The 22,382-nt window shown below is 37.6% G+C and overlaps 1 protein-coding gene across 3 annotated transcripts in view; it reads right to left on the reverse strand.

Annotated features, from left to right (window-relative positions):
- Positions 1-1,685: 1,685 nt before the first annotated feature.
- RPS6KB1 (ribosomal protein S6 kinase B1) overlaps positions 1,686-22,382 on the reverse strand; it is a 35,949-nt gene continuing 15,252 nt past the window's right edge. For 2 of the 3 annotated variants that reach the window (XM_080825715.1, XM_080825716.1), the window contains exons 5-15: positions 19,054-19,201; positions 16,867-16,924; positions 15,330-15,430; positions 12,951-13,041; positions 12,696-12,786; positions 12,090-12,197; positions 11,082-11,144; positions 10,571-10,648; positions 6,377-6,484; positions 4,271-4,383; positions 1,686-3,316 (exon numbers count right to left, since the gene is read on the reverse strand). In XM_080825715.1, coding sequence (XP_080681841.1) covers positions 3,079-3,316; positions 4,271-4,383; positions 6,377-6,484; positions 10,571-10,648; positions 11,082-11,144; positions 12,090-12,197; positions 12,696-12,786; positions 12,951-13,041; positions 15,330-15,430; positions 16,867-16,924; positions 19,054-19,201 — 1,197 coding nt within the window. In that variant the 3' untranslated portion in view covers positions 1,686-3,078. Of the gene's footprint in view, positions 3,317-4,270; positions 4,384-6,376; positions 6,485-10,570; positions 10,649-11,081; positions 11,145-12,089; positions 12,198-12,695; positions 12,787-12,950; positions 13,042-15,329; positions 15,431-16,037; positions 16,232-16,866; positions 16,925-19,053; positions 19,202-22,382 lie in introns of those variants that run through there. The other variant, XM_080825717.1, reaches the window with a different exon arrangement.

Below are 22,382 nucleotides of genomic sequence, written 5' to 3' on the forward strand. Positions count from 1 at the left end.
GGTCCTGTATTAAACACACAATCCAAGGCTCTAGTATATTACTATCGAAGATGCATCTTGTTTATAACCATTTTTTAAAGAATGTTGAATTTATGGAGTATCATACATGCATTCTTACCCCCCACCTCCCAATTATCTTCTATCTCAAAAAATAGTATGGAAAAATTCTTCTTGAAGGATTCAAATTAGGTGAGACCACAAAGGGGAAAAAGAAGTAACAATTTTCCTAAAAATCTGGTTCAAGTTCAGTAATTCTTTACATTGTTAATCACAGCTGGTTTATAAATCCCAGTTTATTCTGTAATGCTACAAACCTTATAAAATCAAAATTAGTAAACTTCAGTTCTTAGTGATTATATTTTAATTAAAAAACAACATGTATAAAGTAAAAAAATATCCTGTAATAGCTGATTTTAAAGAAAATAATCAAGTGATGAAAGAAAAGCACTTAATCTCTTTTATACACTTACCTGGAATAATCATAAAGAACCCTCTTAGAAACTTAAGACTAGTAATATTGACATCATATATTTTAAACTATGCTTGGATTTTTACAAATAAATATAGGGTAAGCCATATTGCATAGGTGTGTGCTTTCTGTCTGTGACACTAAAGTGGCACTTGACATGTTTTCACAGTCATAGTAGGGATATCCATTTATGAAACACAATTTCTCTGTAAACTTGCCACAGCATAGGAAATTAATCTCACTCAATGATAAGTTTGAAAAACTATTTGTATGGATGGTAGGTACGCAATTTATGCTTTTTATGCAGAAAAGTTGCAGTGTGCGCCACTACTGCTGGCAGTACTAATTATTAAAACAGTTAATGGGGTGGTTAGAGCCAGCCAATCACAGTGCAAATATTACTTACTAGCAAATAGGACTGAGGAGGACTATTTTGTTGTAAAAACTTCTCTGGAATTTGGTTAGGCAGTCAACACTACAGTAAGTAAACACATTTGAAAACAAGTATCAGAGTAGCACAAGCCATTTACAGTCTGAAATAAAGCCTGCACCCATCACCAGAGCTTTTGGGTTCTGTTTTTTCAGACATTATAAACTGTCAGAGAACAAAGATCTGTACTCCAAGTGCAATTTCTGCCCTTGTCATTACTGTAGCTTCTAATTTACTAGCTACAGTTATAAAGTTATCAGTAGGCTGCTGCATAAAGGGAGGAGGGGGTCTAGAGGAAGTGATTAAAAAAAAAAAAAAAAGGCTGTCTGTCCAAAGATGAACTGTAACCAATTCTTTCATTTATTGCCACAATTGAAAAGGTGTATTTCCAATCCTCCTTCATGGTTCTATTCTGCCTAATGTCATAGGATTTCATCTCATCTCACTTGAATTGCCATTTAAATAAGCAAAGCTTTGCTCTTTTCTGACTGAATTCAACATGCATAAAGAATCTTATGGCTTGGATCCTATGGCTCAAAAAGGTTTGAAGAACATAGCAAGCAGCATCTATTTAAAAAAACTGTAGGGTTGCAAAATATTACAAATTGACTTTGCACACTCAGACTGAAGACATTATAAAAAACAAAAAGAGACGTTAAGACTTGACTGCAACTGCATGATCATCTATTATACCAGTATGTGCTGAAATGTATTTTTATAAAGCTCTGCAGATATTAAACCCTTTCACCAGCTAAAGTCATGGAAATGCTCTCTTTAAGGCAGGAAGTATTTAAGAAAGGTAAAGTTACCTTTATTTTTATTCTTTGTACCTGTATATCACTTATGTAGATTTTGTTACAATTTCAAAAACATAGTGTCTTGTTAACATGTTTCCTAAATTAAGCCACTAAGTTTTCTTATTCACTGTGGAAGACATTCATCAAAAGGCCATCAAATATTTTTACAATCAAAAAATGTAGCCCCAGTATAGGAGAAAGAAAAATACTTTTTTCCTTTTAAAACTGTTGAGGAAAAAAAAACCTAAGGAAGGTAGACAGCAAAAACAGTTAAAAGTAAAACTTAAAATCTTACCAATTTGCTGTAAAGAGATTAGACACAGAGAGTGGAACATGACAACACCCTCTTCCCCTGGATTTCCCTCTCTCCCTCACTTTACTGCCCTCAGTATGCATTTTATCCCGACTCTTTTCCATCCTTCTTCAGCCATGGGCTGAAAACATTTGGCGTCTTGAACCAAATACTGGTATAAGAACAGGTGGCGACATTTTTCCAGTGCAATGCAGGCCCAGGACAAGGATGAAATGTAGGACATACAATTTATGCCCATTCCAAAGCTTCCAGTTAAGCTTAGCACATAGCAGTACTGCAAGTAGAAATGATTAAATAATTTTTTTTCTAGTATTACAGACAGGTATTGCAGCTGGGTTACTGAAAATAAACCCCAAGTCCACCCCAATCCCTCAAACGAGCCACAGCTGTGGTTAACAATGATTCATTTGCATTTTTATTATTTCACCAAGAGAAGAAACAGAAGTTGTCTGGCTTTCTTCACACCAACCAATAATTTTGCATTTTAAAGTTGGGATGTTTTCCATAATGAGCTGAATCAAAAATCTATTTGAAAAATATATATTTATATAAAAAAAAGATTCAGGTTGTTTGCACGTAAAACATCAATTGTTAAGTTTCTTTTGTCTTTGATTCCATGTTGCTGGAAAAAGTTTGAACAAGCTTGCATGCTAATTTGTCCTTAGTTGCAAGTATTACAGGCAATTTCATACTTTGCCTAATGAAAGGATAACCCTTCTTCGACACAATCAGAACTCAACAGTGATTCAGAAGCAACATCCTACCCTTAATACTGTCAGTTCGAGCCATCAACATCAAAATCCTTGATAAGGTTGAGAAGATGTCGCTAGGAATCAATTAATTGATGTGCCTAAGAGTTCCACAATACTATTTTGCTTAAGTTTTTTTTTTTGCACCATTGATTGATTTTTTAAAATCCATGTTTATTCTTCCTCTGTCCAAAGTGTTCAATGTAATGACACTAACTCTTTGAGACTGTCATTTTGAGTCTTCCTTTTTCACCTTACAGGATGCTCACACATCCTTTCCCCACCTTTTTTGCCTTAAATTCATTAAAATCGTTGCTCTGTCATAGATTCATACGTAGGTGCTCTGGTCGTTTCGAGATCATGGGAAAGGCCTGTTTTTTGTATGGCCCGGAGTTCGGCTGTCGTATTGGAAGTGGTGCTGAAGCTTCCCCACTCATCGTCACATCCATCTGCTCTACTCCACTTGTTTCCATTGGATATTCCACAGGCGTCTGAGGATTTGCCGTGCTGGCTGAAGCACCTCTTCCCCAGAAATCCCCAGGAGAAAATTTGACCGGGCTTTAAGACAAGGAAGAGCTATCATTCATTTATCTCAAGGATTATCTCAACAAGAAGTATTTCCCTTAAATTTCAAGGAAGTGGGGTAATGTGATATTTATTTTTATTTACTTTTATTTTTGTGTGAGTTACTACAAAGGCCATCATTCCCCTAGACTAATTGCTAGAGTTCCCTAACTGGTCTATTTACCTCTATACCTGCCTATGTAAAACCCTCAGTGATAACTTTTTTTTTAAATCATTTTACTCCCCACTTAAAACAGTTTCCCATTGTATTTAAGATAAAATACTTCTCCAAACCTTTCTCTTCATCACTAACCACATGTCAGGAACACTGACCTTTCATTTCCAAGACCAAGTTTTTCCTCCCTTCTGGCTTTTGCATGGTTGTTGCTCTACCTGTAACATCCTATACTTCTATTTTTTGTATGGGTGGCTTTTTCTCTTCATTCATAGATGTTACTTCACCAGGGAGGCCTTTCTCTGACCACCATGAATAGGAGCCCCCCTGTTATTCTTTGCCACCACCACACTCTTTATTTTTCTTCATATAGAAGAAATTTTTCTTCATATACTACTTCATATGATTACATAATTCCTATATTTCCTCCTTTGGTTATTTCGACTCTCTTCTCACTAAACTGTAAGCGTTAGGACAAGGACAATTCTTGTGTTAATTATGTATCCCCAACATGCAACACAGTCCCTAGTATACAATAAACGTTGAATGAATGGGTAAGGAAGACATTTGCCAGTGCAGCAGCTTATTTTCACAGGAGGGAAGGTAAACTACATAGCATACAATACAAATGTAGATGCTGTGCTTATGTCAACCGAAGAGAATACGACAGATCTTTCTTTTATATAACCTGGCATAAATTTCTTAAAGCATTCTCCTCCAGGTTAAAAACAAACAAACAAAAAAAAGAGGTGAGAATAACAAAGTCTGAATACCTGACAGGTGTTCGTGGGCTGCCAATAAATCTTCGAGGTGATCGGATTTTTGGTTCAAAGGAAAATTTTTCTTTCACACTTTCAAGTACAGATGGAGCCACATATGTAAAACCCTAAAAGATAGTAATTGTTGACTCCAGAATGGCATTTTGTCATATGTATCAAGAAAATGTGGTTTCAGTCTCTGACACACCAAAATAACAGTGCACACCTAAAATCAGCACTCTGTTTCCTCCCATCTCCCCAATCTCATTTCACACCTGTTAGCTTCTTTCCAGCCATTTCTTGAGGCATGGACCTCAGGAAGGCAGAATTCTATTGAGTCCCATATGCCAGTAAACAGTATTCCACTTTGTTGAAAGGAGTAAAACAAAATAGGAAAATGTAGGCTCCAAATTAAGCTATTAAATACCAAGATGAATGCAAAGAAAATTCTGTTTCTAGCCACATGCACATGAGCAACTAAGATTATCACACCCCAAACAGTTTCTCATTATTAGGCCAAAGTAAAAATAGAATTCTCTAAGTTGGCATGTATGGTCTCACTGACTTAATACCAATGATTGGATAGATTTGGTATTTTTTTTTCTTTTTTTTAGATTTGGTATTTTCTTGATGTATAAGGGTCAGCATTGTGAAAACCCTCAATTATAATAGGCAATTATGCAGTTTTGTTAGCTTTAGTTCTTTCTTGGATCTTGCTATCAAACCACCAGTTGTCATTTCTCTTGCTGTCAATGTTTATCCCTTTAACAATCAGTCCTCCACCTAAACTTCCCTTCTAATTATTATTCTAGTCACCTATGAATAGGCATTTTGAGTTATAGTAAAAAGACTCAATAAGCCTCTGGGTGATGTCCTAAAGACTGAGGTGCAATTCTGTAGCACACATGCTTTGTGACAAGTGTATGTAGACTTCAGAAACCATTTCCCCACATAGTTTAACTACCAAGAGGACCAGTCTGTGCCTTAATCATCTTTAAGTTTCCTTTAATTCTGTGATAGGAATTTAAATAATTATTGAACTGAAGTTGCTCTGACCACAATCTCCAGATAAGTGAGGTGTTACTGTTTCTTATTAGTTTTTTTTTTTTTAAAGATTTTATTTATTTATATGAGAGATACCATAAGTAGGCAGAGAGGCAGAAAGAGAGGGGGAAGCAGGCTCCCTGCTGAGCAGAGAGCCTATGCGGGGCTCGATCCCAGGACCCTGAGATCATGACCTGAGCCGAAGGCAGAGGCTTAACCCACTGACTCACCCAGGTGCCCCTTCTTATTAGTTTTTAAAGAGGGGTGCCTGGGTGGCTCAGTTGTTTAAGCGACTGCCTTCAGCTCAGGTCATGATCCCAGGGTCCTGGGATCGAGCCCCATATAGTGCTCCTTGCTCAGCAGGGAGCCTGCTTCTCCCACTGCCTCTATATTCTGCCTGCTTGTGCACTCTCTCTCTGTCAAATAAAAACTCTTAAAAATAAATAAATAAAAAATAAAGAGATTCACTTTATGTAACAAAATAAATGGTATAAAATGAGGTTTTTGTTGATCAAAATCTAAAAGCCCTCAAAAATCTAAAAAAAAATCTAAAAGCTTTGCTTTTCTGAGGAGACAAGGTACAAATCAATACAAATACTTCTACAATGAGAATTAGTTTATTTCCTATTACATATAAACCAATATATTTTGATGTCAAATATCCACAATTAACAGGTTAAAAATCTCCTACAAAGTTGCATGAAATGTACCAAAAATCTCTAACTTTTCCAAGAATAGAATAGTTACAGTGATTTCTTCTACTGTTACAACGGTGTGACTTCCAATAGAGATACTGAGGCAAACATCATTTTAAGTCAGCAGCCCATGTAAAAAGGGAATCATATACTCCAAAGAACCATACAGTCCTACTCTAAATGCTGAAATGGAACACTGGATTATGGGAATTAATTTTCTAACTTAGCAAAGTCAGAAAACTTAAAAAACCCAAGTTAATAAAAAATAGCATCTAAGATTATCTATATCAACTGCAAAGCAAACAAACTGAATTTTCTTATTGAAAAGGGTCCATCCTAATACTTAAATTTTTCATGGCTACACGGAAATTCTTTCACTTACCAGAAAGACCTGGTTGGCACTTTCACTGAGAGTTGAGTCATCTGGGCTGTCAACAGGTGTCTGACGTGTAAACTTTGAATCAAACTGACTCACATCCTCTTCGGATTGCTTTGTGAAAAACAAAATTAGAAAACAATGAATAGGCTATATTATACATATCAATCAAATGCATGACTTGCATTAGAGAAGGCTCTAGTTAAAACTCTTCAGAGGGCTTGACTGTAATAAAATGTCAGAACAGTTTTAGTAGGAACAGACTGAAGAATAAACACAGGTAAAAAGTTTCTTTTTAAAGATTTTATTTATTTATTTGAAAGAGAGAGAGAGAGAGGGTGCCTGTGTGGCTCAGTCATTAGGCACCTGCCTTTGGCTCGGGTCATGATCCCAGGGTCCTGCAATCGAGCCCCGCATCGGGCTCCTTGCTCCACGGGAAGCCTGTTCTCCCTCTCCCACTTCCCCCGTTTGTGTTCCCCTCTCACTAAGTCTCTGTCAAAAATAAATAAAATCTTAAAAAAAAAGAGAGAGAGAGAGCGAGAGAGCGCTAGAGAGAGCACAAATGGTGGGGATGGGCAGGGGGAAAGGGAGAAGCAGACTCCCCACTGAGCAGGGAGCCCAAAGTAAGGGCTCAATCCCAGGAGCCCAAGGTCATGACCTGAACCTAAAGCAGATGCTTAACCAACTGAACCACCCAGGTGGCCCCAGGTGGAAAGTTTCAAAGGTCAAATTACATCTTCAATTTTTAAGCATATATCAAAGTGATTTTAGTACACACTCATCATTTTTTTTTTTTAAATCTGAATGTCAAAAAAAATTTTTTTTGAATATCAATCTTCCCCACTTACAAAATTTCAGTGTGCCTAGTCCACTGGCTAAATTCCCTATCAGAGATAATTTGCTCAGCGGGCCACTGCAGGTTTATAATAAACCTGAGAAACCACTGAGGTAGAGTTTTAACACAAAACATATTTGTAAAATGCTCGAAAATTTCTTCCTATAGCTTAGTTCATCCTACTACATTCTCAAGGAGCAAAAATGATGTTCTACTCTGCATGAGTACATTTTCTTATGAAAAACATCACCTAAATGTAACTACCACATCTGTTTATTTCCTTCTTTCTGGCATAATATCAGACTTTGTGGTCATGTCAAAAGAGCTAAGGAACCAACATGAAGAAGCACCCAGTGTCAAAAGATGATACAAACTAAGCATCAGTAAAAATTAACTGCAGCGGATTAAAACACAAATATATTAAAGCTCATAATTATACTTAAAAAGAATCACAGAATTCATTGGTCAATTTTGGAAGATGTTAAAGAACTAATTGATTATTTTGAAAACTGGGAAAGAAACATTTATCCTGCCTTTCCTGTATGAACAATGTCTCTTTAAGGAAAAATTCACTAATGAGGAATCAATAATAGTATTAGAATAAGACATTTTACAAACCCCTAATGAAATCCTGAAACTAGGCTAGAGTTTCTGAATCTCAGCACTACTGACATTTTGGGCTTGATAACTGTTGCAGAGCCCTGTCCTTCATAAAGGAGGATGTTTAGCAGCATCTCTGGCCTCGACTCACTGCAAACCGGTAACATCCCCTCCCCAAAAAGTGACAACTTGTCTCCAAACCTTACCAAACTGACCACAGCTAAGAATCACTGATGTTGGCAATGATCAATGAAGAAAAAAAAAAAAAAATACACACACACACACACACACACACACACATTATGCCTCCTGACCAAAATATACAACATCGAAAGTTTAATCTCAGGGCGCCTGGGTGGCTCAGTGGGTTAAGCCTCTGCCTTCGGCTCAGGTCATGATCTCGGGGCCCTGGAATCAAGCCCTGCATCGGGATCTCTGCTCACCGGGGAGCCTGCTTCCCCACTCTCTCTGCCTGCCTGCCTACTTGTGATCTCTCTCCGTCAAATAAATAATCAGATTAAGTATCTAAATCTAAATACTAGTTTTTGGAAATATAGCAAAGAGATGAGTATGATCAATGACACTATGAATTAAAATCACAAAATCAAAGTTCGAAACCCAATAGGATAAACGGTCCAGTTTCTTCAGTAAGTACTCAGGAGAAGAATCGAGATGGGGGTATCTACAGATGGAAAGTGACCTAAGAGATACAATAACCAAACTGTACAGACCTTGACTGAATCCTTATTAGAACAAACCAATAGGGAGGAAAAGAAAACAAAAGAAATTGGGGAAGTTGTCAGCTTTTTAGTTGTGATGATAACTAGCAGTTCTGTTTAAGTTTAAACAAGATGACCTGAGAAGCTGGACAGTTGGTACATAAGGGTTAATTATCCTCCTTTATAGTTATATATATGAAAATTTTAAAGCAAGTCACCTTGTGCTCCAGAACCAAATTATCATCATCATTATCCTCCTCCTCCTCCACCTTCACCCCAAGAAAGAGAAAAAGAAACTATATTTTCTCAAATTCTGAGGTGGAAGAAAGACAAGAACTAACACACTAACTCATTTACTCATAAATATATTGTGATGGTTTGAGTTTGTCATCGACATTCATATGTTGAAGTTCTAACCCAAATACCTCAGAATGGAACCTAATTTGAATGAGGGTCACTGCAGATGAAATTAGTTAAGATGAGGCCATTTTGGAGTAGGGAAGATCCTAATTCAGTCCTGATAAAATGGGAAAATCTGGACACAGATCTGCACAAAAGGAGAATGAAAACATAAAGGTAGAGATCGGGTGATGTCTCCTATGGGCTCCAAGCTTAGCATGGCCAAAGTTGAGAAGGCCAAAGATCGCTAGCAAACCAGCAGAAGCTAGGAGAGAGGCACAGAGTGGAAAGGAAGGCTCTCACAGCCTTCATAATGAGCCAAGTGTGTCAATACATTATCTTGGCATCCAGTCTCCAGAACTGTAATATAATAAACTTCTGCTGTGTAAGCCACCTAGTTGGTGGTACTTTATTACAGCAGGCCTAGCAAACTAATACACACATATGCTGTATTTTGAAGGAAATTCCCAGAAAATCAAATTCAAAATAGGGTTGAATCAGAGGGTAACCACACTTAACCTGGTGAGCATTGTTATGTATATAACTGTTAAATCACTATGCTGTATACCTGAAACTTACATATTATTATATGTCAACAAAACTTTATTTAGAAATAAAATATAAGGGGCACCTGGGGGGCTCAGTCAGTTAAATATTTGCCTTCAGCTCAGGTCATCATCCCAGGGTCCTGGGACTGAGCCCCAGATCCGGCTCCCTGCTCAGCAGAGAGCCTGCTGCTGCCTCTGCTTGGCGTGTGAATGCTCTCTCTGTCAAATAAATAAATAAAATCTTAAAAAAAAAAAAAAAAAGAAAAGAAAAAGAAAATAGGGGCACCTGGCTGGCTCAGTCAGAACATGTGACTTTTTTTTTTTTTTTTTAAAGATTTTATGTATTTACTTGCGAGAGAAAGAGAGAGAGCGCGAGCAGGGGGCAGAGGTAGAAGCTGGCTCCCCACTGAGTAGGGAGCCAGACTCAGGGCTTAATCCCAGGACCATGGGATCATGACCTGCACTGTAGGCATATGCTTACTGAGCCATCCAGGTACCTCAAACATGTGACTCTTGATCTCGGGGTCATGAGTTAGAGCCCCATGTGGGATGTAGAGATTACTTTAAAAAAACTTAAAAAAAAAAAAGAGTAAGCAGTTATACCCCATAAAAATAAAATATGGTTGAATCAAGTAAACAAAGCAAAAAAGTTCTAACTACTTGAAATATTTAATTGTCTTAGGCAACCAACTTAAAAATAGTTAATATACTCATCAATTGCTGATGGCAATAGTCCTTGAAAAGACTATACAGAATAGAGTCTGAGAAGAACATAAACCAAAATTTCCTGAATGGTTAATATAAACATGATGTTTTTGAATGCTCTAAAATTTTATTTATTTTTTTTTTAAAGATTTTTTAATTTATTTGACAGACAAAGAGACAGCGAGACAGGGAACACCAGCAGGGGGCGTGGGAGAGGGAGAAGCAGGCTTCCCATGGAGCTGGGAGCCAGATGCAGGGCCTGATCCCAGGACCCTGCAATCATGACCTGAGCCAAAGGCAGACAGCTTAACGACTGAGCCACTCAGGTGCCCCTGGGATTTTATTCTAAAAAAGTACCAGGTCCTTCAAAGTATATGCTTTCATGTATACATACCAACAGAGGTTTAAAGGGGGGCTCCACCTTCCGAGCCAGCAATTCTTCCCAGTTAATATGCCTGAAGAATGGATGAGCCTAGAAAAAAAGAACAGGAAGAAAAGTCAAGGCGAATAGACTTCACCGGACTGACAAATTAACTGTCTGTTTGAAGTTACAATCGCAAAATAAGCTATACTTGTTTTTTAGATTTTATTTATTTATTTGAGAGAGAGAAAACATGCACACAAGTGGGGGGAGGGACAGAGGGATAGGGAGAGGGAGAGAGAGAGAGAGAGAGAATGAATCTCTCAAGCAGACTCCACGCTGAGCTTGGAGCCCAAAACAGGATTTGATCCCAAGACCCTGAGATCATGACCTGAGCCTAAACCAAGAGTTGGATGCTTAATCAACTGAGCCACCCAGGTGCCCCCCAAAATAAGCTATACTTTAAACAACTACACACAACCCTCACAAATACATAAAATTAGCACTATCTTCCCCTCAAATCACCAAAAAGGCCAATCCCTACTTGAACTTCTCCAGCATCCCCAGGACCAGCTCCAAGTCGAGAAGCAGCATTTCTTTTCAGCAGCTTTAAGGAGGGAAAACAAAACAAAACATTGATAAACCTTGGTCAAATTGATTATTTTTTATTTAGAGAATTTGCTTGTCTATACTGCTTCTCTATTTTGAAAAAAATTGGCTTTATTAATTATAACTAAATATTGCTTGGGAATAAAAAGGGAAAAATACTTTTTAAAAAAGTATTTATTTATTTAAGGCGAGAGAACAGAGAGAGAAAGCAGACACAAGTGGCAGGGAGTGGGTAGGGTGTAAGGGAGGGGCAGGGGCAGAGGGAGAGGAAGAAGCAGACTCCTTGCTGAGCAGGCAGCCCAACGCAGGGCTCAATTCCAGGACCTGGGATCATGACCTGAGCTGAGCCACCCAGGTACCCCAAGGAAAGAAAATCTTCAAAAAATGTATACTTTACCTACAAAAACTGTAGGTTTTTTTATTTTTATAATACATATATATACCTATATATATATATATGATTCTTTATTTAAAATGTATGTTCAGGGGTGCCTGGGTGGCTCAGTGGGTTAAACCTCTGCCTTCGGGTCAGGTCATGATCCCAGGGTCCTGGGATCGAGCCCCACATCGGGCTCTCTGTTCAGCAGGGAGCTTGCTTCCCCCTCCTTCTCTGCCTGCCTCTCTGCCTACTTGTGATCTGTCAAATAAATAAATAAATCTTAAAAAAATAAAATAAAATAAAATGTATGTTCAATTCTATTTAAATTCCAGTAGTTGAGGGTTACCATTTCATGTCCTACCTTTTTTTTTTTTTTTAAAGATTTATTTATTTATTTATCTATTTATTTGAGAGAGACAGAGTACAGAGAGGGAGAGGAAGAAGCAGACTCCTGCTGAGCAGGGAGCCTGACACAGTGCTTGATCCCAGGACCCCAAGATCATGACCCAAGCCAAAGGCAGACACTTAACCGACTGAGCCACCCAGGTGTCCCTTGTGTCCTACCTTTTTAAGCAGATCTCTGGCTTCTTGTGTGAGGTAGGGAGGCAAATTGAGTTTACATTTGAGGATTTTGTCAATTGTTTTCTTTCTGTTCTCCCCAGTGAATGGGGGCTATGAGTAGAAGAGAGTGAGAAAAATTAGCATATAAAAAAATAAAATCATCCATTTCCTGAATTAGTCAGCTATGCATGAAGATCAGAAATGTATGCTGTGATATGGGCTGACTGCTAAAGATCTATAGTTTTTAAGCAATGAGACAGAAGAAATAGTAACATCTCAGAAGAAACTGGGTTTCCACTATTAACTTTGTGTGGTAATAGGTGAGCCCTGTGATTTTATGCTTTACTTTCTCCTTTTATAAAATAAGGGCAGTATCTATTTTATACCTATTTCACAGGACTGACATGACAGATCATTTAAACAAAAATGTTTTTAAAAGTACAGGGCCCATACTACTACCAATAAAGCATATTAGTGTTAATTTTTATTTTTTTTTAATAACTCCATCAGCAACATTTTTAAAAAGCACAGGAAAGGTCTCTTGCCATAATGATTTAATAACTACTCAGCACAGACCATAATACATGCAGCTTTTAACTGTGCACCTACTGCTCCAGTCAGCATGTCATACATTAATGCTCCCAAACTCCACCAATCCACAGCACGATTGTGGCCACTTCTCATCAAGATTTCAGGGGCCCTACAATGAGAAAAATAATACGCCTAAAAAATTCACCCATTTGCATATCATCTGAATTAGAAGTTTAAAAACAATATACGGAGCCAAATGGTCCTACATAAACCAGGTAAAAGTTAGCTATCACCCCCCCAAATCAGTTATATTTCTTGCAACATGCAGCTCACATGTATTCTATTGTTCCACAAAATGTGTGTGTGACTGTTCCATCGTGAATAGATTCTTTGCATAGTCCAAAGTCTGTTAGTTTCACATGACCTACAATGAAAGATCACAGCATGGTTATTCTGAGAATTCTAAACATGTGCAGTGTTTGAATGTACCATACAAGACAATAATCTATTCTTCCATTTAACATTTTCTGCCTTAAATATTTGTTGAAGATACAAACAACTAGCAAGGTGCCATCCATAATATGGGATGCTAACTTTCTAAAGCTAACACAGTCATTTTTGGCCAATGATATAATATAAAGGGAAAATAGAGAAAAAAGTAAAACAGTTTTTCCAAAGCTCTATCTTTACCTATACCTAGAATCCTCTACCATCCTGAGAAAGCAAGCCTTCAAGAAAAATTCTTTAAAGTCTGGTTTAAGAGGCACCTGGGTGGCTCAGTGGGTTAAAGTCTCTGCCTTCAGCTCAGGTCATGATCCCAGGGCTCTGGGACCGAGCCCCGAATCGGGCTCTCTGCTCACATTGGGCTCTCTGCTCAGCAGGGAGCCTGCTTCCTCCTCTCTCTCTCTCTGCCTGCCTCTCTGCCTACTTGTGATCTCTATCAAATAAATAAATAAAAACTTTTTTAAAAAAAATATGCGTGTGTGTAACAAAAGGGTTTTTTTTGTTGTTTTGTTTTGTTTTTTTAAGATTCATTTATTTATTTGACAGAGAGAGAGATCACACATAGGCAGAAAGGCAGGCGGGGAGGGGGAAAGCAGGCCCCCTACTGAGCAGAGAGCCTGATGCGGGGCTCGATCCCGGGACCCCGAGACCATGACCTGAGCCAAGGCAGAGGCCCAACCCACTGAGCCACCCAGGCGCCCCAATAAATAAAATCTTAAAAAAAAAAAAAGTCTGGTTTAAGTACATAAAACCTTATAAAGATATATTGCATCATTTAAAAGTCTGACACTACACTTCAAATATATAACTTTTTACCACAGTGAACTGTGACTGGACAGTTTTTTAAATGGTCTCAGAAAATCACTATAACAAGTTGGCTTATTCTGCCAATACTGCCAATTCAGAAAAAGAAATGAAATTGCTATGGCAAGAGACTGTCATCTCTAATCCAAAAAGTGAAAAACTCATCACCTTAAACAAAGAACACTGCAGTTCAAGCTTAGCTTTACTGAACTGTTATTAGATATCCAGTGGTTCAACCACCCCAGGAACCCTACTATTCCAGGTTTATTTCAGAGAAAAGAAAAGGTAATGGCTTACTGATACTCTGACATACAAAAAAATATGACCTTTATTTTCACAGAACCACCTGACACACTCAGCGTTATGGATCAAAGAAGTTGACTAGTCACTTCCCTATTCTATCCTTTGCCTTAGAATTCAGAATCAGAATCCAAGTGTGGGGGGATGGGAGTGGAACTGGGAGGGACAGAGATACATAGATTTCCATGATGTACTTGGTTAAGTAGCATTTCTCCTAAAAAAAAAAAAAAGAAAAGAAAGAAAAAGGAAAAACAAGAAAAAAAGCACAATTTGAAACATATTCATATTAGCATCAGTTGTCCATACCATTTCCTGTCCAAGAATTTAAAACCCTTAACTACCTCGTGTATCATTTTGTAGACATCGAAGGCACCCCGACAGCACCCCGACAGCCTGGCTGGCTGGTTGCTCCTCTGGGGTATGAGTGACCTGCGAAGTCTACCGAGCCCAGATTACTCTTGCATAAATCAAACTGTCTCTAGCAGCATGCAGTTGTAATCAAGACTCAGTCTGCTCTACGTACAGCTGCACTGAGTATGAGCCTTTCTGATTTGTATGTTTGTTGTTATGAACAGCAAGAATAAACTGATGCCTACTAAACATTTTCTTTCCAAGGCTACATCAAATATTTTGGTTCAATTCTAATCCTTTTTTACAGCAATTCTAATCCTTTTTTACCTTAATAAAATTTATCATAAAAAGTATTGCTTCTAATATTTATGCATTTTTTTCATTAAGGAAAACTCAATTTATAGGGTTAAGATCTACTTTCCAATCTAAGGGACAAACCAAAACTAAAGTTTGGACTGGCTTTTGGCTCACCACATGTTATGTAAAGATTTCAAAAGAATGATAAGCTATAAAGAGCAAGGATTAAACCGCAAAACACAGTTAAGTGGTCAGTTATTCCTAACTTCCTCTAATCTCATCAATCACAATTATCTAAATACTTAAATCTCAGCAAGCATTATGATGCCATAAATTCTGAGGAAGGAGTGAATAACAGAAGTTACATGACTATGGGGCTTTGAAAATGACCATGACCTGGGTGGGAGGATTTTAAGATGATTATTTACTATAGAATTGTTTACGGTATATCTCCACCTTGGTGATTAAGCATGATATTCTCCGGCTTCAGGTCTCTGTAGATGATCCCCTTTTGATGTAAATGCCCCAAAGCCATGGAGATTTCTGCCAAGTAAAAGCTGGAAACAAAAGTGATTTAATAAAATTAAAAAGAGTAATATACTCAAAGCAGTTTATGTATGGAGCAAAATTCCTTGAAAGAAATAGACATGCACCAAAGACCAAATTAGTGGGGATGGGGGAAAGAGATGGCATAGGATGCTGCCAAAAGGCATGGTGACATTTATGTTTCACTTATTTAGTGAAACTATAAAATGTTTTATTTCATTAGAACATACTACCAATTGCAAAAAAGTCCAGAATATGCCAAACTGTCACTGGCTTTTGTTCTGTTCCTAATAGGAATTAGGACAATAGTCATTCAGATCAAAGCAAATTTCTCCCACCCACCCCCAATTTTAAAATCCCATAGAACATAGGAACTTTGTTATTCTCAGAGATCAAGTCTTAGTTTCAAAAGATACCTTATAAATAATCTGACCCTTAGAAGCCCACTCATCCCTTAATACAGCTGCATATTTATATACAGTTCATGCCCACAGTATCTGCCCTCCCTCCTGCCAGCCAGCCCACAACTATAAACTGTGTGACACTCAAATTTATCTACCTCAAAAGAATAAAGGGCTGAGTCAACCCTGTCTGGATTCGAAAAGCACAAGGCACTGCAATACTGGCTGCATAACAATGTTGCAATCCTGCAGATTACTCCAGGATGGAGAGGGTGTGTCCTAGAGGACTGAGGCAGTTTCACAGCCAGCAGGACCACAAATACAGCCTCCAACAGGGCTCAGAGAGCCTCCTCCAAAAAAGGGTACTTCATCCCTAAGGCTCTTAAATGCAGCTTCTGTGTTAGAAAAGGCCTGAAATTAAACAATGGAATGCAGTTTGGTAATTAAGGTAGAAAAAAACATTTAAGTGTTTTCTATTCAATTAATGTGTAGGATAAACTGATTTATTGTTACCCAATACTGTCATCTCACAAAAGGATGTGTATATTTTTAATTTGAAGCAGATGCCATCTTAAGAAATATAAGGGTAGATCCCATCCTGGCCATAGAATCAATCCACAGATGATGTGTGCCGGCTTATCACCTCCCTAAGACTGCACCTTGGGAACTGGAAAGTCTAAAAAAAAAGAGGAGATGATTTCTGATACTTTCCATTGTTCCAGACATAAAGTTTCACCGGAAAACCACACTCACCCACAGCCAAGGCAGGCAGCTTACCAATTCAAGGAAAGAAAGCCCCAGTGAGAATGGTTCTGTTAGGAACTGGCGTGAAGAGCGTTCCACCCAAGGCCTGGGGGCAAAGGAATGATGTGACCTCCAAAAGCTGCCCCATCCCAAAGATGCTTCTCCCCCTTGAAGTCCTGAGTGACTGACTGGCTCCAGAACAATTTACGGAATCATTTGGCTGCCCACAGTGGGAAAAGGGCTTTGCTTTTAATTATATGAATCATTACCTGAATCCATGCAACTGCAAAAATTTCACTTACCAGGCTGTGTCTTCCATAAATATTCCCTCTCTTTCTAACTGCATAAATAATTCTCCTCCTGTGAAGAAAAGGAAAAGGCCTTAGAAATAAAACAATCTTCATTTCCAACCCATTTCTAATGAGAAGGTTGTGCTTTCTCTTTTAACTACAGTTAAAAGGTATCAGTCCCTTAAAACTAAAAAACAGATCCTAAAAACTATAGGTTTAAAACTAAGTCTTCAAGATTCTATTTTTGCAGTGTTCTTATTCTTTTTTTTTTTTTTTTGCAGTGTTCTTATTCTTATGTTAAATCTATGTTTTGGAATTCTAGGTTTTACATCTTTAAACTTCAAAATGATTAAAAGATTCCGGACCTGAGGTTAAAAAAATAATCTTGGTTAAAACTTCTCTCACATTTTACCCTAAGCAGAAAAATGTTAGTATATAATTAAGCCACCCTTACAAATTACAATTAGTGAATGCCCTTATTCCGTATTTTTAGATCTCTTAATCTAGATGAATCTAGCAGCAGCTTTATTAAAAGCATGGCATTGTTTTGAATATCAAGACAATAACGACTTATATCCCATTGAATAATCTTAGAATACATGAGCCTGCAATGATGTAAATCAATGAAGAGATCAATAAATTAGGTTTTAAAATGGGAGAGAAGGAAAAGCTCTTTGTTACAGCAGAATGCCAAATAAATGAATGAGGCATGATGGAATAAGAAAAATCACTTGGCAAACATTATAATTAATTGTTTCAAGCAAGAATCAATGAATGCTAAAACTGTATGTGAAAGCTTGATGAGACAAGGTATTTCAATAATCCCAAAGTATCTCAAGGTACTTATTCATTACAAAGGGAAAACTTCACCAGGGAAAAAACTGGCTAACACCACCTTATAAATGTGATCAAAGTGAACATCAACAGCAACGGGACAAAGATATAACATCATGTACCTCCTGATCTGACAGAAGACACAATGTCACTTCAATGGTCCTCCCCAAATGCATAACCTGAATCTAATCTTGAGGAAACATCAGATAAGCCCAAATTGGTGCATTTTACAAAATAACTGGCCTATATTCTTCAAAAATGTTAAGGTCACAAAAGATAAAGAAAGACTGAGGAACTGTTTAGGTTAAAGGGAACTGAGAGATATTACTATATCAATGTCAATTTCCAGTTTTGATAATTTTAGTAGAGTTAAGATACTGTCTTTAATTTTAGAAAATATAAACTGGAGCATTTAGGGGTAATGGGAAATCATGTCTGAAACACTTGCTTAAGCAATCCAGAAAAAAAAACTGTGTTTATACATATACATGTGTATATATATGTACATACACATGCACACATATATATACACACACACACACACACACACATATATATGTATACATATACATAGGGAGAGAAAAGAAGGATGAAACAGAACAATTGTAAAATGAAAACACTTGGGGAATCTAGGTGAAGGATAAGTGGGAAGTCTTTGTACTATTTCTGCAACTTTTCTGTATAAATCTGAAATTGTCAAAATAAAGTTACTCAAAAAACGGCAACAGTCACAAAAAAGTTGCTAAATTCTGCATCTTTCTGTTCCATGTTACAGGCCACTGTGAAACCTCTTTTTCAGAAAACTCAGATATCTTGGCTGGAAATAGATACCTGTGATTTAGAAATGATAAGCAACAAGGTTTGAGGAGGTAGTAATCCCTGGAAATTGTGGATGTCTTCCTATGTAAACTGCATAGTCTAACAAAAAAGCTACATTCAACCAAAAAACTCTGTTTAGAGATGCAATTTTGAAAATACTCGGTATCTTAAATACTCTCAGTAAGTTTTCCATTTGAGTTTAGAAATGCTTTGATAGTTCATTAGAATGATAGTATCTTACCCCAGCACAGTCAATGTGATGGCTCTGTATTAATTAGGTGTTTGTTATTTTAAGTATGATTACAAAGGGATTAGGATTAAGATAAAATTTTACAGATGGGGAAAAAAACCTAACCTTTAAAGTTCTTCATATTTGTCTGCAAAAAGAAACACACGGTCACATCTAAATTCCTTAGGTCAATGTATTCATCAATTTTAAGAACTATTTAATCACATTGGGGAAAAAGCATTTTTCCATTGGAAAATAATGATTAACCCAGTTTCTGGAGCAAATGCAAATAATTACACCAAACTGAGTGTACTGACCGCTGAGATACTCAAGGATGAGGTAGAGTTTTCCACCGGTCTGAAAGGCATAAATTAAATCCACAATGAAGGGATGCTTTACTTCCTCCAGAATATTCCGTTCTGCTTTTGTATGAGCTGTATCTTTAGCATTTCTTACTATCATTGCCTAAAGGAAAAGAGATGATCTATAAGAACAAAACAGTAGACATTTTTATTCTATAGTAACTGGAAATTCTATTTTGTGCTCTTCTTGCCAATAGTTTAATATTTAATATAATTAATTTAATTATAGTTCCCACCAGAGACTGAGATAGGAGTAATGGAAGACATTCACTTCTTATATATATATCTGCACTGTTTGGACTTTTTGCACTGAACATGCAAATAACAACCTAAAGATACCTTTTTAAAAAATGTAAACAGATGAAGTTTATTCATATGTTCACTAATTATTCTACGTCTACTATGCTCCAGGCTCTGTAATAAGAAAGAAGAATGAAGCTATTAGGAGTCCAAAGTCTCAAGGAAGAGAGAGAAGTCACCGCAGGTAAGCACAAGGTGCTATGGGAGAACAGAGGAACTACAGCTGACATAGCAAGAAGTGTTCTGGGAGGTGGCAATACCTAAACTGTATCATGAAAAATTATTAAAATGAAACACTGAGGATAAAAAAAGCAGTTCCAGTGCAAAACAGGCTTGACAGGACATGTCTAGGTAATCTATAAGTAGTTCAGTATGGTTAGAAGTGACTAGAGATTAGGCTGGCGTTGTAGGTGGAGACCAGGAAATGGAAGGCCTAGGTGCCTAGGCAAAAGCCTTGAATCTTATCTCAGAGGCAGAGGAAAAATGTTGAGGTTCTGAAAATGAGTAATCTTTGGCTTTAAGACAGACAGTTTTATTTTATTTTATTTTTTAAAGACAGATAGTTTTAGTAGTAGTTTGGAGTTTTAGGGAAGAAATGAGACCAGCTGGGGGGCGCCTGGGTGGCTCAGTGGGTTAAAGCCTCTGCCTTCGGCTCAGGTCATGATCCCAGGGTCCTGGGATCAAGACCCGCATCAGGCTCTCTGCTCAACATGGAGCCTGCTTCCTCCTCTCTCTCTGCCTGCTTCTCTGCCTACTTGCGATTTCTGTCTGTCAAATAAATAAATAAAATCTTAAAAAAAAAAAAAAAAGAAAAAGAAATGAGACCAGGGGGGAGGGTAGTACAGTAAACTAAGTTAAGTAAGACCTATACCTAAAAAAATGAAGGTGGGGGGCACCTGGGTGGTTCGGTCAGTTAAACGTCCAATTCTTGATTTTGGCAGCTCTGGTCGTGATCTTGGGGTGGTGAGACTGAGCCCCACATTGGGCTCCACATTGGTCATGGAGCCTACTTAAGATTCTCTCCCTCTACCCCTCCCCACCCCACCTCTCTTAAAAAAAAAAAAAAAAGAAAGAAAGAAAGAAAAAAAGGAAAAGGAAGGTGGGAAAAAAATAAAGGTGTATCATCAGCACTTGCTGACTAGGCTGAGAGGAAATGATGATACCATGGTTTCTTTTCTTTTTTTTTTTTTTTAAAGATTTTATTTATTTATTTGACAGCGTGAGATCACAAGTAGGCAGAGAGGCAGGCAGAGAGAGAGAGAGAGGAGGAAGCAGGCTCCCTGCCAAGCAGAGAGCCCGATGCGGGACTCGATCCCAGGACCCTGAGACCATGACCTGAGCCGAAGGCAGAGGCTTAACCCACTGAGCCACCCAGGCGCCCTGATACCATGGTTTCTGCATAAGTAATAGGACAATGGTATCATTCAATAACAGGAAATAAAAGTCAAGAAAAGAGTTTTGGGAAAATGATGCATTATTTTGGATATGTTAGGTCTAAATTCTAGGACTAAGTTCTGGTACATCTTCAGTAACATGAAAAAGCATATACACAAGATTAGTAGTTGCAATATTATTCGTAAAAGTGCAATATTAAAAACTACTTAAATGGCCATGTATAGAATACTGGATAAAAACCTATGGACTATCTACCTAATGTGTAAAAAAAGCTTTAAAAAGAATGGGGAATTTCTCTGTGAAACCAAGGTACAAAAGAGCATACACGGCATAACAGGATTATAGTATACCACCTTTTGTGTCAGAAAGGGGAGATAAGAATAGTACATGTATCTCCTCATATCTCCAATAATGAACACAACTAAGATAAACCAAAAGCTAATGACAGTGGAAAGGTAAAAAAAAAAGTAATAGGATTAGACTTCTGAGAACACCTTCTGAGTAAAGCCTCAATGCTTTTAGCTTACCTAAAGTTTTTTTTTCTCTTACCTAAATCAAGTATTATTGTGATTATAAAATGGGGGTTTTTGAATTCCAAACCATGTTAATGTTTTATATATTCCAAAAATAAAATTAAATCAACAAGGATGGGGGAGGGAAATAAAACTATGAACACAACAGAAATACATAAATGCAACTGAATAGGGGCGCCTGGGTGGCTCAGTGGGTTAAAGCCTTCGGCTTGGGTCATGATCTCAGGGTCCTGGAATCGAGCCCCACATCGGGCTCTCTGCTCAGCGGGGAACCTGCTTCCCCCTCTCTCTCTGCCTGTCTCTGTGCCTACTTGTGATCTGTCTGTCAAATAAATAAATAAATAAATCTTTATTTTAAAAAAATTAGTAAATATATTCACGTAAGTAAAGAAAACAAGAGTTTTCTTAGCTTCAATGTAACAGAGAGGTAAATTAAGGATGAATTAAGTAAAGACCACTGAATTCAGCCATTAGGAGATTGGTGGTGACAAGAGTTTCATTGAAATAGTAGAGTCATTAAGTCAAAATAGAGTGAATGAAAAAAATAATAAAACATGACTTCTCAAGAAATTCAGCTATGAAGGCAAAGAGGGTAGAAGCTATCAGAAGACTTTGTGTGAAAGAAGGATCTGTTTTACTAAATATGGCAAAAGCATGAATATACGTAAACAAAAAAAGAAGTCAGGACAGAGGATGGAAAAACAGAAAGTGACAAAGACCCCTAACAGGCAGAAAGGGATGGGATCCAAAACATAAGCAGAGGGCTTAACCTTAGAAAGGAGGAGAAATACATCTCCTACTAAACACTGGAGAGAAGGAAGTAAAGACAAGTAAAAATGCAGATTAATATGGTATTAGGGGTAGGGATCAGAACAGGAAGTGGAAGGAAATCACACGTGACAGCCTCAAATAGGAAGAGAGGTGGTGTACTGAAGAGTTAAGAGGGACTGATAGCAGTTATAGAAAATGGAAGAAGTTGTCTGGGGACATGGAGAAAAAAAGTTGGTGGCGCGCCTGGGTGGCTCAGTCAGTTAAGCGCCTTTGGCTCAGGTCATG

Source organism: Martes martes (genome assembly GCF_963455335.1).
Source record: "Martes martes genome assembly, chromosome: 16".
NCBI classification, from domain to species: Eukaryota; Metazoa; Chordata; class Mammalia; order Carnivora; family Mustelidae; genus Martes; species Martes martes.